This window comes from Cibotium barometz, chromosome 46, assembly GCF_041138505.1.
Source record: "Cibotium barometz isolate CiBa-2024 chromosome 46, ASM4113850v1, whole genome shotgun sequence".
Taxonomy (NCBI): domain Eukaryota; kingdom Viridiplantae; phylum Streptophyta; class Polypodiopsida; order Cyatheales; family Cibotiaceae; genus Cibotium; species Cibotium barometz.
In genome coordinates, this window is record NC_141091.1 from 29,886,433 (window position 1) to 29,905,038 (window position 18,606).

Here is an 18,606-nt window from a genome sequence, read left to right on the forward strand (position 1 = left end):
CTTGTGGTGATGGTGGCTTTATGATGAATTCTCAGGAGATGGAGACAGCGGTCCGCTTGCAGCTAAATCTGACTGTTCTGGTCTTGAATGACAATGCTTATGGGATGATCAAATGGAAGCAAAACCATGCAGGCTTTGACAAATTTGGACTTGACTTGTCCAACCCAGACTTGTGGAGTATGCTAGAAGCTATGGAGCTAAAAGGTATCGTGTAACAAAAGCTGACGATTATCTTAAACTCCTACATGAATGCCTCTTTCTATCTCCACCAGGAGTCAAGCTTATTGAAGAGAGCTATGCCGGATGATGGTGTTGTTTGCCTAGACAATGGAATGTACAAGATTTGGTTTGCTCGTTGCTATAAGGCATATGTACCAAACACGCTGCTGCTTGATAATGCATTAGCAACCATGGGAGCAGGCTTGATTTATCATCAATAGTAGCAAGAAAATCAGAAATTATACCTTTTGCTTCTGCACTTCGTACATGTGCATGATCCCTTCTGCGTGAGAGGTGTGACCTCAAGTAGCATAGGCTATTGCATCTTCTGCCAGTGAAGAGCAAAGTAAAGAGGTAGCTGCTGCTGGCGAGCATCGTAAGCAAGGTCGCCTGGTGATATTGGTAGTGGCTGAGCGGCACATGTGGTAGAGGTTGATGGTAAATCTGCGGTTTTGGAAGAACAATTTAGCATGGTTTGGGTCTATGGTCTGTTGCAGACAATCAATGATGTTTATGATGGTGCTTGGCTGATTCAAAGATCTATGTCTTTCAGAGATCAAAGGGCCACAATGTTTTGGTTTTTCTTGGATTTTGGAACCATATGATGATTGGTTTGGTTATGTATACGAGGTGTCTATGTTGGCTTTGATTTTATAGTTTGTTTGATGTTGAGCCTCTGATGCTCTATGATGGCCATGTGTATCTTTCATGTGAATACCATGAGGTGATGTCCCTTGAAGAGCTAACTGTTTTGTTTCCTTGCGGGATTTTGGATGTAACTCTCACAGCCAGACACCCAGTGTGTTCCCAGCTAGACCGCACATGTCACGACAACGTGCATCATTATATTGTCTTTGCCAATTTCCACAGCCTCTTGGACTCCCCCTGCCTCTGAATCTGCATCTTCCACCTGCGTGTTGTTGTTGTTGTTGATTCTGGGACTGTTGTTGTTGTTGTTGCTGCTGCTGGCCATAATTCTGATTACCTGTTCGGCCACCTCCTTGACCGCGTCCACGGCCTCCTCTACCTCGTCCTCTTCCTGAACTCGTGTAGAAGGCCTGTTGCTCTGAACTGTTTTTGCTTTGTGAAGACTGTTGGTCTTCACCCAAGTTCTTCTCTTCAATAATCAGCATAGACACCAAATCTGTAAAGTTGGGAATGTTTTCCCGAGTCTGAATAGACGTCTTAAACGCCTTGTATTGTGGCCCGAGACCACGTAGACAGACTTCCACCTTGTCATCATCATCTACTGACACACCAATAGATGCAAGAGATTCCACAATACCCTTTATCTTCAGCGCATAGTCATTCACAGACATGCTCTTTTTCTCCACAGTATGAAGTTCATTCTTCAACTGTATCTTACGTGCCTTGGTATTTGTTTCATAAAGCTTTACCAAGGTGTCCCACGCCTCCTTGGGGGACTTGGCATCCTGAATGTGCCCAATCATGGTGTCCTGTATACTAATGGAAAGCCAATACATAACCTTCCTGGCTCCTTGGTTCCAGTTTTTGAACTCTTTTACATCTGCAGCAGTCAGATTTATATCCGGTATCTCCGGTGCCTCTTCATGCTCACCTTCTATGTAGTCCCAATAGCCTTTTCCCATCAGGAAATTCGTCAACCTGAACCTCCAAGCATGGAAGTTATTCTTGTCCAGCTTCTCAGCCACAATCTGTGTTATGCCATCATTAGACATCTTGCCAAATACACAGTTTCACCAAAAACTGCACTCTGGTTTTTCTGCACAACCTGCAGTATTTTCTGCACAGCGGTACTGTTGTACTCTCAAATGTCACAACCAGTGACTTCAATGTGCATACATACACCCAATGGCAACTGTAGACCTCTTTGCAGCACCCACAGTGTCTGCACAGTCAATCTGTCTTCCTGCAGTTCTTAAAACAGAGTTCTGCAGAGAATCGATGACTTACCCGCAGTGCTCGAAATCGCCTGCTTTCTGAAAAACGGAGGTCTAGACGCGCCTGAAACGCGTTTTCGGCCCAAATTTCAGTCCGTAGGATCCGTAGGACTGTATAGTTGCCCTATAGCTTCACTCCCGCGAAGAAAGCTCCTCAATCGGAGATCGTTTGCCGGTGCCTCCCGTAGAGCTCCCGACAAGGGTGTAGTCACCAACACAATAGGGAAGAGTAGTTGCAGCTCTTACCCTCGTACTGCTTCCTGTGGTTCTCTTGCTTGCAGCTCAGCCCTTAGCACGAACCAGGCTCTGATACCATGAAAAGATGCAGGGGGGAAGAGAGCTTGAGCTCTTGCAAGCACACACACACACTCACAAACCCTAATAGAGAACACACAAGGTGAGAGGCTGAAAATCTTCTTCTTCTCTACTCAACACTCAACACACCATATACAAGAATAAGAGTACACACAATATGAAAGGTACTCAACCAAATACATACACGGGTTCTCTATAGTGTGAACCCGACTAAATGAACTGGCGCTAACATTTTTGCAAACTGTAATTTTTTTTGTCTAGTGGTCTACTATGAAAAGGCCAAACTTTAAATTTTAACTATAAATAGCCAAAGGTGCCTTCTTTCTCATTTTCATGCGATAGAAACCAAGCACGAGCTCACACTATCTCTTTGCATTCACATGGCTACCCACTTTGACAACTTCTGTGAGTTCCTCTCCCACCACCCTGCGGGCGGGCAACAGCGAGCTCTTTGTCATGTTCTCTCGTGAAGTCGACTTTGAAAAGTTGCTCGCCCTTGCATCCCAACATTATGAGACGTAGATTGCATACATGGAGCAATACTTGGCTCCTCGCTCCATCTCCTTTTCCCATTGCCCCAAATTAAACCCAATGATCCATGGGTGCCTGTTGAGCTGCTTAAGTACATTCAACAATATGCCCGCCCCTACATCCAGTGCCTTGAATGCTTCATCGACATCTACATCCTCATAGGAGCTTATTGTACCTTCAATAAGCAGGAGGTGAAGAGGTTGGGGAAGGAAAATTTAGGAACTAGGTTCCTCTCATGGCTCGCCACTTTTGCATTCCTCTCATCAGGATGAGGATGAGGAGGTAGAGATGCCTGCATTGCAGTTGGCAGGGTATTTGAGGGATGACAAGGAAGTGAAGGCAGTAGGAAACAAGTGCTAGTGTGGAAGAGCAGCTTGCATCAGAGCACTTTCGAGAGGGTGCATAATCTGCAGCTGAATAGCCCACTGTAGTAGAAGATACGGGGCCATCTTCCACACACGAGGAATGGATGAATGCTTGGGCATTATATGCATGGGGTGGACCTTGATACGTCCAACCTCGGTCCTCACCTAGAATGTTTTCACCAACCCAATCGTATTGCTCATCATCGGCCTCTCTGTCTTGATCTCTGGGGTGGCTGCATTGTGGGGTCTTCTTCACATGCTTGCTCCCACTAGAAGGGCCTGCAAATGTGTGCATTGGTGTTGACATGGGAGGAGGGTTGGACTCTGGTGATCCCATTGGGCATGTTCTAGAATCGAAGGGGTCACTCTCTTCCATGGTGTCGCCAGTATGTGGTCGTTGTTTTCCTTGCACTGTGTTTCGTGAAGGCATGGTAACAAGTGCAGTGTTCATGGTGCATGCCATATCCATGTATGACTATGCTAATGTGGTGATGTGTTGGTGTCCTTACGTGGGTGTCTACGTAGATCTTGAGCTCAAGCTCTCTAAAAAAGTGGAATGAAAATGAAGTGAGAGAAGGAACTATTAATAGTTTTTTTTCAAGGGCAAAAAAAACCTAACTAAACTTATTTTCTTAGCCTTATTACATGTAGATTTATGCTGGTGCGTGCACAATCCAATGCCTCCCTTGTCTCCTCATGTGTGCATACCAAGCACCATGCCTGGGGAGCAATGGTGGGCTGCAACCATTAAAGCCGCGCATGACTTTTTGCAGCCTTGCATGCCTCTTGCGCAAGCTTAGATTGTTGGGCTCGCTCCTCCCTAACCAATACCCTTCCAAAGGTTGTGCGTGTAGATAATTTGTACATGTTCCTCCTGCCGAAGCTCCACCTCCATGTCTTGTATTTTTGAAATAAGCCCCTCTTGCTTTATAATGTGATTTCTCCATCCCTTGGGTACTCCACATGGAGAATATGGGTTTGCCAAGCTCCACTTGTAGTCAATCTTTTGCAGTATCCTAAGAAGCCAAGCTCTCCTTCACCAACAAATTGCATAAAAGATGATAAATTGCAGAAAGGAGGGTTTGCTCTTAATGGAGGGTCAACTGGATAGAGATGCCCATCAACCCAAAGATCTACATTTTTCTCCTTAGCTATCCTACGAGCTTGGACAGATTGTGAATTAGTAGGATGGGTTTTTTTAGAGGTGCCATACTCTTCAGGAATACGAATGTGTAAATCAACCTTCCATTCTCTAGCTTCACAAGAGGCTACACACACAGCTTGCAAAGGCTCCATAGCTAAGCAGAGGAAGAAGCTAAAGCAAAGAGATCCTCATAGGGGAGAGAGAGAGAGAAAGAGAGAGAGAGAGAGAGAGAGAGAGAGAGAGAGAGAGGGAGTGAGTGAGAGAGACTGTTAGAACTTTGCTATTGTTTGCAGGTTTAACACAAATCCATTTTTCTAAGTAAAAAATTGATATTTTTGATATACAAATATACTAGCATGGAGTTTTTCATCAATAAATTACATTTATGAGAAAATTTAAAAAACAATAATTTTTGGGGTCCCCACAATTTTGAGATCTCATGGATGTAGCGGTTCCTGAATATAGCAGTTAGTTATGTTTATGGGGTTGTGGGGACCTGACAGTTAGTTATGGATGTACTGGCTCCTGACAGGCTTCTGATGTGACCCTTGAATTACAAGCTTTTTGGAGAAAAAACTTTATTTTCATCATACATATTGATTGGGTGGTGTTTTTTCAACCTCAAAATGTAAAAAATTAAATAATTAAAAAAATCACTTGTTGGGGTCTACCTAAATATGAGAATGTTTTGCTGATGTTGTGGAAGGGAGATATGGTGGGAGTTAATGACAAAGGAGATTTCAAACTGACAAGAAATATTCAATTTGTAGAGAGTGAAGATAAAAAATTCAAAAAGTATGAGAAAAGTCAAAAAGTAAGAGAGAGAGTATGAGAATATTCCCTTTAAAAAGTGAAACTAGGGGGGTATGGCTGATGTGGCAAGGCAAAAAATAGGGGTCATCATAGCCTTTGTCTCCCTTAAGCCCATATTTTTAAGCTCTAATCCCTTAAAATTAGGAATCCTTATCAGGAGACCCTTTTTGGGTCCAAAAAATTCCTAATGTCTCCCCCAAATAATGGTCATTCCTATGACCAATTCTCTATTCAAATGATGCTTCTCATGGAGTAATTCTCAATTCTAAAATCAAACTCTATGCTAGTCAAGCTAGAGGCTAAAGAAATGGCTTTTTAATGCTTTTATGTTACATAAATTATGATTTAGATCCATAAATTGGATTTAGATCTATTGATAGTTAATCTATCATAATGATGTTACTAAGTTTTATTATGAAAAATTTTCTAAAAAATTAATACATAAATCATTTTTATGCATAATGTGAAAAGAGTACTTCCTACTATATTCTAGGATTAGTCATTCTATGCTAAATGAGTAATTTTCATCACATCCATGGAAAAATAATTTTTAATGTTTATGCATAAATAGTTAATTAGAGAAAAAGAGGAATTCTTAGTAATTTCATTTTTATGAGATAAAAGAGGAATTCCCATGATAATGAAGATCCATGTATTCCAATGGAGAAAGAGAAAATAATGGATATTTTATTTAAACTTAAAGAAGACACTTAGATAAATTATTTTATGCATGAACAAATTTAAATAATAAAAGAGTAATTCCCATCATATTTGGAATTCAATCATTTCAATGGGAAAAGTGGAATTCTTGTCATATTTGGATTCATGGATATTTTTTATTCAATTTTAAGAGAAATTTTAGTTAAATTTATTTTTATGCATAAGAAAAAATTAAATGATAAAAGATAAATTCCCATCATATTTGGAATTCAATCATTTAAATGGAAAAAGTGAAAATCTTGTCATATTAGGATTAATGGATATTTTATTTAATTTTTAAGAGAAATTTTAGTTAAAATTATTTTATGCATGAATAAATTTAAATGATGAAAGAGAAATTACCATCATATTTGGAATTAAATCATTTAAATGGAAAAAGTGAAATTCTTGTCATATTTGGATTAATGGATATTTTTATTCAATTTTAAGAGAAATTTTAGTTAAATTTATTTTTATGCATAAAAAAATTTTAAATGATAAAAGAGGTTTTTCTATCATATTTGGAATTCAATCATTTAAATGAAAAAAGTGAAATTCTTATCATATTAAGATTAATGGATATTTTATTTAATTTTTAAGAGAAATTTTAGTTAAAATTATTTTATGCATGAATAAATTTACATGATGAAAGAGAAATTTCCATCATATTTGGAATTCAATCATTTAAATGGAAAAAGAGGAATTCTTGGTATATTTGGAATATTGAATATTTTTATTTAATTTAAAGAGAAATTTTAGATAGATTTATTTTATGATAAAAGAGGAATTCCTATAACATTTGGATTGCACTCAATAAATTAGAAAAAGAGAAATTTTAAGCTTATGGATAATTGTATTTAATTAAAAAAAGAATTTTTATGATATTAAAGTAGAGAAAGATTGAATTATTTTTTAATAACAAATTTAGAGGAATTTTCACCATAATTCCACCTAGGGAATTAAGGTTGAGAAATTAAATGGTAGAAAGAATATCTCTAGATATTCTATTTGGTTAAATCATTAAATTGGTACTTATCCAAAAATAGATGTTTATCTGAAGAAAATCCTTATTAGAACTAAAGTGAATGATTTTGGTTAGACTACGAAAGGGACGGACAGTAAACCTACTTCTCTATCTTTCGGTATGAATCAAGCACCAATTCAAGCTCCTAAATACAAAGAATAGACCACCGTTGAATTAAACTAGTTTTTCTTTGACCAAAATCACCAAGAATCTAGCTGGACAATTAGTCAAATGATGGGTAGATTACCTTCATGAGAGATCAAGGATTCTCATTATGAAATTGGAAAATTAAGGAAAAAGGGGTTTTGTGGAACCAATCTCAAACTAGGAATTTTACTTGCCTCTGTTTTTCATTTAAAGGATTGTTTTACGCCAGAATGCTAGAGAAAGCATTTGGCATGTGTTTTACTAAGAGGAGGTTCGTTGTTGCAACAGCTCGGGAGGAGTCGTCAAGGGACATCGCTCGTGGCAAAGCCTATCGAGGTCTTGACCAGTCTCGGTACGGTTAAAATGGTGCGCTTCCGATACGATGGGCGAGGACTGACGAAGCGGTCCCTGAGTGAAGTGCTAGGAAACCTAAGGAGGATCTTAGAGGGTTCTGACTAGGTGATGCACGGGCTCATAGTTGCTAGGACACCCATGCGTGCGTTGAGGAAGATTCGGATGGACTAAAGAGAAATATTTTTGTGAATCAGATTTTGATATTGGATCTCGTTGGTTGGCCAGCTGGTCTTCAACGGAGAGTCCACATGACATATTTTGTAACACAAAGGATTCAAAATTTTAGAGGATGATAATCAGTAATATTATGATTTCTATTGAAGGATTGTTTTAAAGACAACCGAATCTATTATAAATGGCAATTTCATATCAGGTGTGTATGTGGAATGCCTACCTTAATTTTTGCATGAAACGTCGGCTAGGGGACCTAGAAACTCTTTTCCTCGGTGCCGAGGTAAAACACAACCAAATCTTTATAAAGGAATCCCATCAATACAGTGGTCGGGTGGTTGGCTAACCCATGGATCGGAGGCTGGATCGGAGGATTCCTGTGATACCATTAAGATAAGATTAGTTGCGTTAGTTAGATTAAGTCCCAAGAAGACCCTTGTTCTATGGGAGGGAATCAACGGCGGCTGTGCCTCGTTAAATAGTAGAACAAATGGTCCAATCAATCATGTTGGCTTTTTCTATTGTGAGTGATGGAGCACAAGAAGGACAAATGGTCCAATCACTCACATATGCAATAATATATAGCTCTATAGTAAGGACTAGCATCGTCCAATAAAGGACTAGTAGTCTAAGCTAAAGTTTAGAGTAATCCCTAAGTTTGAACTAAAGCATGCACAAATAGCATACACAATAATATCTCTCTATAGTAAGGACTAGCACCATCCAATAAAGGACTACTAGTCTAAGCTAAAGTGCAAAGTAATCCCTAAGTCTGAACTAAAGCATGCACAAATAGCATACTAATGTAAATCAAGGACAACCATCGCCCAATATCAAGGACAAGATGTCCAATCCGTACAGTGTACTCTATATGCGAAATGCAGACTGTGTTGTCTGTATTAAGGGCCCAAACAGTCCAATAATAGGACTAATAGCCCAATCTACAAGCAGCACAAGGATTTGCTCAGGGATAGCACCTACCCAAGTTACCTAAACATGGGCTGTCTATTTGGGAGGAGAAGCACCCTCTAGTGTGTCGCGACTATGAAAACAAGAGATGTGACACCATGAAGTTCCTTTATAGATTTAAATAATAGCCCACCGGGCTTTTTCTATTTCTGGCGAGCCCGCTAGGAAATATAAAAGGCCCGACGGGCCCATTGGGAAATAAAAAAAGCTCGATGGGCAATATAATAACCTTGACGGGCTTTACCTGTATTCCAAGTCAAATACTGATAATATTAATACAACGTTAATTTTATGTGCTGTTGTCAAAAGTTAATAACTTATTGACGCGTTTATAATTACATCAGTGAAATCCCTGGTACCCATATAACTTTGGACCTAAGAACTAGGCTTCATGTTGATACTATGGTAAGTTAATAGGTTTCATTGTTGCCACCTTAGGTGAATTTGCAGGTGTGTCATTTGAAGCCCATTTTGGGCTTTGAAATTCCCTTACACAGACTCTAGACAAGAGTCAACTAAACAGATGGTGTTCATAAATGGTTGGAGGCTCCAGATAAGTGTTCGAAAAAAAGCCGAGTTTAGTGTAGCTTGCACCTGGAAAACACGTTCAAATTTAAAACTTTAAAGTACAAATACCTCCAAATTCTGAGAAGTTATAAAACAAAAACCTTCAGATTTGGAAATTTTCCTTTATAAATAATTTGACAATTTTTACACGGAGGTTTTCCCAACTTTTTTTCCGAACACTTGTGGAGATATATCTCGCTGGAACGTGAAACATGCTTGCAGACTCGGTCATCACATTGATCACAATTCAAAGCGAGTAAGGTGCGCCTCTGCCCTCGGCCCTGGCGACTGCTTTTGAACTTTGCAGGTGAAACATGCTTGCAGATGCGGTCATCACAATTTAAAGCGAGTAATTTGCAACTCCTTTTTTGTAAATCGATAAAATTTATAAGTTTTTAGTTCTAAAGACCAGTCAATAATAAGATTTTAAATAGGAAAACCATTGTACTCCAACTTGTCTTTTTTTATTAGTGGGTGGGTACAGTGTTATTCTCTAACATTGATTATGGGCCCTCTCTTTTGAAGAGGCATCATAAGCCTTACCCTTCCAATTTCAAAAATTACCTGTAAAGACAACTCTTAGCTATATTGGGTTTTACTATATGCCAGTTTTATATTAAAAAATCATTCCTTCAAATACTTAAAATCTTAGCTAGTTTTCCTAAATTCTGGTCATGTGATGTGGAATACAGATTCCATCACAGTAGATTAAGTGATTTTCTTTTGTAAAACGATAGCTAGGCAATTATCGAGCTCCAGTCGAATAGCTGATAGAGTGTTCATATCCAGCAGGGGTGAGTTCAATGTTCACCCCTTCCCCTAAGTAAGGGAGTGAGTTCAATACTCCACCACCCACCACCCAATCCAGAAGTAAGGTTTGTGTATAAAATCTTCATAAGACGGGGGGGACTAATCAACCAGATATTGCCTAGTGAGTAAGGTTTGTGTATAAAATTTCACAATACAAGGGGTAATCAACCAGATATTGCCTAGTGAGTAAGGTTTGTGTATAAAATCTTCATAATACAAAAGGGGCGGAGGGGGACTAATCAACCCTTGTGAGCTCCCATCAACATGTGCCATTTTCTTGTGTTGTGCTTTGCTTAAATATATGATGATCTACAGTTTCTGAAGGCATCCATGAAGACTACAAATGGCAATGCGACAGAGTTCTACAGATCACCTGGTTACACCGTGTGTTTTACCTTGCCTTTCCTTTCGTACATGATCCGATAAGCAGGCTCCCACTAATAAGGACCTGCGGCCCTCCTGTATAGTTGCTTTCGAAAGACTCCTCACCTACCCTAATCACTTAGAGGCTGTGAATGATGGAGCCCCGGCAGCCGCTTTGGTTTCATCCGCATCACGCCTTTTGGATCGCTTCACATGCACTCAGCTATAAGTAAGTGGTGTAATATAGAGAGTGAGGGCAGGGATTTTGGCATGGGTTATTCAAGTCAACATGTAATTGTGGCCAGCTTTTGGCCGGCTTTCCAAAGAATATTATTCATGTTGGTGCTCATTTGCCATGCCGCCTCAACTCCGGCACGAAGTAGTGATGGGTGCCCCTCGGTTGTGTTTGCGTTTGGGGACTCTCTCTCGGACACAGGCAACCTCGTGAGAACATGGAACCCGGCCTTCCTATCACCGTCTTTCCTTCCCTATGGAAGAACCTACTTCAAAGCTGGGGCGCAACGCTTCTCGGATGGTCGTTTAATCATTGATTGTATAGGCAAGTAGACGTTGCATTTGGTATTACTGCATCACGACACCTGCACAAGTATATCAAGGCGGTGTTAATTCTCTAACAAGTACATATTTTGTTTATTTGTGTGTGTGTGGGGGGGGGAGGGCTATGGTGTTGCAGTGCAGTCGCTGGGCCTCCCTTTCTTGCCACCTTTCTTGGACTTTGTCGGGACGGACTTCTCTCACGGTGTAAACTACGCAGTGGGCAGCGCAACAGCTCTCAATTACTCCTACTCTGTAGAGCTTGGGACTATCCCTTATACCACCTGCACACTAGACGTTCAATTACAATGGCATCGGACCTTCTTGCAATTTGTGGAAGCAGGTACACACTTCTCACAGTCCAGTCTGAGGATAATTTTCTAAGCAAGAACATGGGTTGATAATGCTTGTAGAGAAATCATATTATAACCTACTGTTGATAATGTATAACCAGCAAAAGCCACATATTGGTTAATATTTATTTTACTTTTAGGTTTGAAAGGAGGCGTGACCACTTTCCCGGATCCATCAACTGTAGCGGAAGCTACTTGCTTCATAGAAATCGGTGGAAATGACATTTCTGGTTTGGTCGTGGCCGGATTTACACATGCAGAAATCATGAACTTGCTACCCCTCGTCGTGGACAAGGTTGCCGGATTTGTGCGAAATCAATTTCTTAATCTCAGCTCATTAATGCATGCATCAAGCCCACCTGCACTCGCCCGCTGGTGCGCGATGCAGCTGCAGCTGACTGATCTCTAATTAATTTTATTTCAATTTTGCATCCGCTCATTAATCTCTAATTAATTATCGTGAAGTTCTTGTACGACACGGGGGCGCGCAATTTTATGATAAGCGGTGTAGGCATGATGGGATGCAGCCCCAACATCAAGTATTTTGCCGGCCGCGGACAATCATTGGACGAGCGAGGGTGTATGGCATGGGTGAACGACATTACCCGCAATTACACTAACTCTCTGGGCCGGTTAAGCGAGTCTCTTCAGCACCTCTTGCCCAATGCCAGCTTCGTCTTCTTGGACCTCTACTCGGCCTTCGACGAGATCATGACCAATCCCGGTCATTATGGTCTTCTCTCTCTACCCGCCTTTAAAAACTTCCTTTGTGGATGGATCGCTTGCCATAATATTGTAAATTAGGACTATAATTACACAAACCAAAACTACATAAATGGCCTCACTCAGCTCCTCTAGATCTAGGTGCCTCTAGTATGTAGTCGGGATGTATGCAAGAGATTTTTTACCACTGCAACAAACGAAGAACACAACCGCGTGAAGATACGCAGAAATTTCAAAGGATCTATAAATAGAAAAAAACATTCACACGGCTACAATAGTGTCACCGCGTGTACAACAACATCCATAGTCACGTATACAACAGTGTTCATAGTAGTGTATATAGCTGTGTACTATCTGCAAAAAAAAAAGGCTACATAATGGGTGAGATTTGTGGGGGCATGTGTCCCCACATCTCTCCCTCATTGTGTCCCCACATATCTATAAGCGTAGCTATGGACATGGCTTCAACAGCGTCAATCACCATGTGTATAACAATATTCATTGTAAGATTCCTCCCCAGCCTTAGAGGTATACAGGAGTAAGAATCTCCCTTTCTGATCTTATAATTATTCTCTCTTTAAAATAAAAGAAAGATTCTATTTAAAAAAGGAAGAACCTTTTTCCTGAATACTTCTCGAGAGTCCCACCTGTTTTAAGGATTCAGAACAACGAGTTCAGAAGTGAGAATCGATGTTTTGGATATCAAGGTTTTGGTCTTCATTCGAGTACGGCACAAAAGAAGTTCTTTATCTATTGGGGAGTTTAAGAAGTTATCCCCCAGATATTGTGAGCCTTATCTGACTTCAAAGAAAGTAAGTGACTTAGCTTACGAGCTTCTTTTATCTCCTCATCTCAAAGTTCTTAATGCCCTCTATAGAAAATTGTGCCAAACCCAAATCATGGAAAGACGGTAAAACTTCAGTGGCAAGCTACCGTTGGCTTCTAAGTTACGCTAGCTCCTTCCTTTATATAAGTCGTAACTTTTACTTGTCGCTCACAGTAATCTTACTCCCATCGATCTCCTTTCTTCCTAATCTCCTTCATGGCTTGGCAACAAGAATTAGTTTTATCCATAATGATTCCTCACCTTCAAGACGCAAGTGAGTCTGTGAAGAAGGATTTTATAGAACAGTATGAGCGCTCACTTTTCCCTCACTTGGGAACTTCTGTAGCGCAGACAAAATGGCGGACCTATCAAGACATAACTAGGGTAACACCCTGGGGTCAGCAGCACTTTCGTAACAATGTCCGCTTGACCATGGTTATTGAAGCTTTGGGTTTGGGTCCGCGATACTACTGCGTCATGAGATCAAGGCATCCTGGGTTTTCTGAGCGGGTCTTCTTACTGGCGTGTTTTCTTCCTCATGAGAAGATATGCCTTTACCCCGTTTTTGGCTTGCCTCTTAGAGGTCCTTTTGTTAGAACACCTCATACCACTGAGATAGGCGCAGCAATAACCCACAGAATCATTCCCATAGATGAGTTACCTTATACTTGTGCAGCTTGTGAGGACTGCTTTTGTGACCATATGATGGACGGGCTTATGGAAGTGTAAAGAGTTCCTCTATCTTTACTGTATAAGTTCCGAGAATGAATAAAGTTTAAATCTTGTTCGTATTTTGAATCTTGCTCTCTTTAAGACTTATCTTGGTGGTTAATCTTGATTAAAATTTTTCTCTAAGTCTCATATTCGTGAATCTTGCGAAATTATCACAAGTTGCGAGATGAGGACATCTCGCGTTTTTTTAAGTGGGATAGAATGTAAGATTCCTCCCCCAACCCCCTTTTTGATGTCTAGTATCTTCCCCTGTAATCAACCCTCTTCAGAAATATAAAGACCTTGTTTCTATCTGTTTTAGCCTAGAGAGAGAAAAATATTCTAGAGAGAGAATATTCAGATTTTGAATATTTTTGGATAGAAAAATATCTCTTATAATTCAGATGAGTTCCCCTGAAATAGAAATTCAAAAAGAATTTTCCAATGTGCAATTGGAATTAATTGGAAATAGATATAAAGAACCTTAGTCTAAGGGTCTAGATTTTCAGAAATCTTTAGACTATGGTCCAATTAAGGTTCCTATGGGCCAATAGCATCAATCCATGTGTAGGGAAGAGATAAATCCAAATTTGTAAAAAAGAAGATACCCAAAAATGAGTAAATGCTCACATAAGGTGAAGAGTTGAAAATGTACAAGGTTTATTAGTAAAAAACTATGAGCAATATTAAAAATATGAGATATTTTGGGTATCCAAAAATGAGTAAATGCTCACATAAGATGAAGAGTTGAAAATGTACAAGGTTTATTAGTAAAAAACTATGAGCAATATTAAAATGATGCCATTATGACACATATGTAAGGAAGGGGAATTCTTTAAAGGAGGTGCATATTTCACATAAGATGAAGAGTTGAAAATGTACAAGGTTTATTAGTAAAAAACTATGAGCAATATTAAAATGATTCCATTATGACACATATGTAAGGAAGGGGAATTCTTTAAAGGAGGTGCATATTTCACATAAGATGAAGAGTTGAAAATGTACAAGGTTTATTAGTAAAAAAAAAACTATGAGCAATATTAAAATGATTTCATTATGACACATATGTAAGGAAGGGGAGTTCTTTAAAGGAGGTGCATATTTCACATGCTTGAATGAGTTTTAAACTCATAAAAATTGAGATATTTCATCTCTCCTCTCTCCTCATTTAAGTCTAGTTCCAAAAAGTTAGCTTAACTGACCTAAAAATGGTCAAATATTGACCAAACTGATTTAGAAAATTCTAGAATCAGTTTGTTTGGTTAGGAGCTCAATTTTTCCTATAAATAGAAGCCTCCCCCTTGTTGAAAAATAGTTAGTGTTTATGCATCGTTACTCTACTCCACCTAAGCCAAGAACTGTGAATTCATTTAATAATTCACTAGTTTTTGGAGCTTCCCTCTTTCTTCAATCCCCATTAGTGGCTCCATCAACATACTTAACCAATTGATTGGTTGGGGGCCTCTACCGTGAACAAAGAATCAAGCAAGTTGTAAGGTAATTAGTGAATATTGATCTTTCTATAATTTCTCAATGTTTCTCTCTTCTCAACCCCTCTCAAGCTTGAGAAGTTTAATTGGTATGGTTTTTTTTAAAATACTATTGAAGTTTGAATAGTAGTGAAGAGTTACATAAGTTAATAAATGCTATTGAAGTTAATTTTCATTTATGTTTAAATTCTAATGATTTTTATGTAAATTCTCTCTCTCACTCAAGAAATGGTCATACTCATGACCCGTTCTCAATCCAAATCAAGCTTTTCATAAAGCTTTTCCTTAACCCAAGATTAAGCTATGCTTGAGGCCAATTTAATGGCTTTTTTCTATGCTTTTAGTTTATACATATTGATGATTCAATCCACTATAGATTAATGATCCAATTAGAGATCATTTTAATTATTTCCTTAATAATAAGCTTTATCCCTTAGAAAAAATTGAGATTTATCAGTCATAGCAGCGGAGCTATGGCAAAATTTTTATAAAAATTATGCATAAAATAATTTCATTCAAAGCATAAAAAGAGGACTTCCTACCATATTCTAGGAATTATCATCCTAGATTAATTGAAAGAATTTCATTATAATCATGGAGAAATTGAATTTTAATATCATGCATAAAGGATAATTTTTTTATATCAAAAGTGTTACTTTTATCATTTTTAATTTTCATGCATAGAAGTATGCATAAAGGAAAAAATTTTATATCAAAAGTGTTACTTTTATCATTTTTTAATTTTTCATGCATAGAAGTATGCATAAAGAAAAAAATTTATATCAAAAGTGATACTTTTATCATTTTTAATTTTCATGCATAGAAGTATGCATAAAGGATAATTTTTTTATATTAAAAGTGTTATTTTTATCATTTTTAATTTTCATGCATAGAAGAATGCATAAAGGATAATTTTTTTATATTAAAAGTGTTATTTTTATCATTTTTAATTTTCATGCATAGAAGGATGCATAAAGGAAAATTTTTTATATCAAAAGTGTTACTTTTATCATTTTCATGCATAGAAGTATGCATAAAGGATAATTTTTTTATATCAAAAGTGTTACTTTTATCATATTGGATTTCATGCATAGAGGTATGCATAAAAGTTGAATATTTTATTATAAAAGTGTTACTTTTAGCATAATTGAATTTCATGCATAGAGGTATGCATAAAAGATATGGGAAGTGATAAGATAGGATAAGATGCATGTGGATGTGGATGTGGATGTATGAATGTGGATGTATGGATGTGAATGTGGATGTGGATGTGGATGTATGAATGTGGATGTATGGATGTGGATGTGGATGTATGAATGTGGATGTATGGATGTGAATGTGGATGTGGATGTGGATGTATGAATGTGGATGTATGGATGTATGAATGTGGATGTATGGATGTGAATGAGGATGTAGATGTGGATGCATGGATGTAAATGTGGATGTGGATGTATGGATGTATGCATGTAGATGTGGATGCATGAATGTGGATGTATGGATGTGAATGAGGATATAGATGTGGATGTATGGATGTGAATGTACTTGTAGATAAAGATGTATATATGTGAATGGGAATGTGGATGTGGATGTATGTATGCATGTGGATGTGGATATGGATGTGTATGTATGAATGTGGATATGGGATGTGGATGTATAAATGAGGATGTGAAAATGGAGATAAGCATGTAGATGTGGATGCATGAATGTGGATGTATGGATGTGAATGAGGATATAGATGTGGATGTATGGATGTGAATGTGCATGTAGATATGGATGTATATATGTGAATGGGAATGTGGATGTGGATGTATGTATGCATGTGGATGTGGATATGGATGTGTATGTATGAATGTGGATATGGGATGTGGATGTATAAATGAGGATGTGAAAATGGAGATAAGCATGTAGATGTGGATGTATGGATGTGAATGTGGATGTGGATGTGGATGTATGAATGTGGATGTATGGATATGAATGAGGATGTGGATGTGGATGCATGGATGTAAATGTGGATGTGTATGTATGGATGTAGGCATGTAGATGTGGATGCATGAATGTGGATGTATGGATGTGAATGAGGATATAGATGTGGATGTATGGATGTGAATGTGCATGTAGATATGGATGTATAGATGTGAATGAGAATGTGGATGTGGATGTGGATGTATGTATGTATGTATGTGGATGTGGATGTATGAATGAGGACGTGATAATGAATGTATGCATGTGGATGTGGATATGGATGTGTATGTATGAATGCGGATATGGATGTGGATATGGATGTGTATGTATGAATGTGGATATGGGATGTGGATGTATAAATGAGGATGTGAAAATGGAGCTAAGCATGTAGATGTGGATGTATGGATGTGAATGTGGATGTGGATGTGGATGTATGGATGTGGATATGGATGTGAATATATGATATGTGATGTGAAGGAATCTGAAGTGAAGAGATGGAAAATGATATGATTGGATGAGTACACATATAAATGAAATGTGGAATAAGTAATGTGGATTGCATGAGGGATAATGTGGAAAAATGAGAGTTAATATAGAAATTGTATTTGTAAACTGTTTGTAAATGCTGTTTGTAAATGGCTGTTTTATGTCAAGAATGCTGGGAAAGCATTTTGACCGTCTGTGATTAAGGTCGTGGAGACCTAACTGATAAAGTTGCAACTGCTGACGGAGAGTCAATGGAGGACGTCTCGCGTAGCAAGGTCGGCCGAGGTCTTGACCAGCCTCGGTTCGATTAAAATGGTGAGCTTCCGGTACGGTGGATGAGGGACCAAGGAAGCGGCCTATGAGTGAAGCGCTAGGTCACCTGCGAAGGATCCTAGAGGGTGCTGACCATACGGTGCTCGGGCTCTGGGTCGCCCAGGATACCCACGCGTGCGTCGAGGAAGATATTGGAACAAGGAGTAAGAGTTGTTTTCTGGAACCGGGCATGGATCTGGTTGACTGACCTTGCTGGTCCTCAACGGATGAGTCCATGGCTCTTTTATATGGATCTGTTGGTTGATCTTGCTGATCTTCAACGAGAGTCCATCTTGATAAGTGATTATATTGTTGAGTATTATGGGCTAGGAACTATTGAAACGGCCCCTGTGTGGACAGGTGGTGAGCGTTCTAGTTGCCAATGATGCCATAGATACTCTGATGAAGGAATGATGGGAAATTATGAATCAACCAGATAAATTGGAAGATTGTGATCAGTGGTACTATGGTTTCATTAAAGGATTGTTTTAAAGTTAGCTGAAGCTAAGAAAAAGGCAATTTCATATTGGGTGTGTAAGTGGTGTGGCTAGTTTTATGTTTGCATGAACTTCCGGCTAGGGGGCCTTGGAACTCTTTTCCTTGGTACCCGGGACAAAACCTAACCAAATTTCAAATTGGATCCCATCACTACAGTGGTTGGGCGGTTGGCTAACCCATGGGATCGGATGGGGTTAGGCTGGACTGATGGATCCGTAAATCGAGATTTTAATTTCTGTTATTACGATAGATAAAGTAAATCCCGGATAGTAATTGT

At 38.8% G+C, this 18,606-nt stretch overlaps 2 protein-coding genes across 2 annotated transcripts in view; both read left to right on the plus strand.

Moving 5' to 3' along the window:
• Positions 1 to 10,644: 10,644 nt before the first annotated feature.
• Positions 10,645 to 11,730, plus strand: LOC147612101 (GDSL esterase/lipase At1g28570-like). Its single transcript, XM_086784165.1, has 3 exons — positions 10,645 to 10,972; positions 11,108 to 11,311; positions 11,462 to 11,730. Exons 1-3 carry the CDS (start codon positions 10,684 to 10,686, stop codon positions 11,728 to 11,730), a joined length of 762 nt encoding a protein of 253 aa, XP_086640291.1. The 5' UTR covers positions 10,645 to 10,683.
• A 46-nt stretch (positions 11,731 to 11,776) lies between these two features.
• LOC147612102 (GDSL esterase/lipase At3g48460-like) overlaps positions 11,777 to 18,606 on the plus strand; it is an 11,151-nt gene continuing 4,321 nt past the window's right edge. Inside the window, exon 1 of the mRNA XM_086783605.1 lies at positions 11,777 to 12,054. Coding sequence (XP_086639731.1) covers positions 11,817 to 12,054 — 238 coding nt within the window. The 5' untranslated portion in view covers positions 11,777 to 11,816. The remainder of the gene's footprint in view (positions 12,055 to 18,606) is intronic.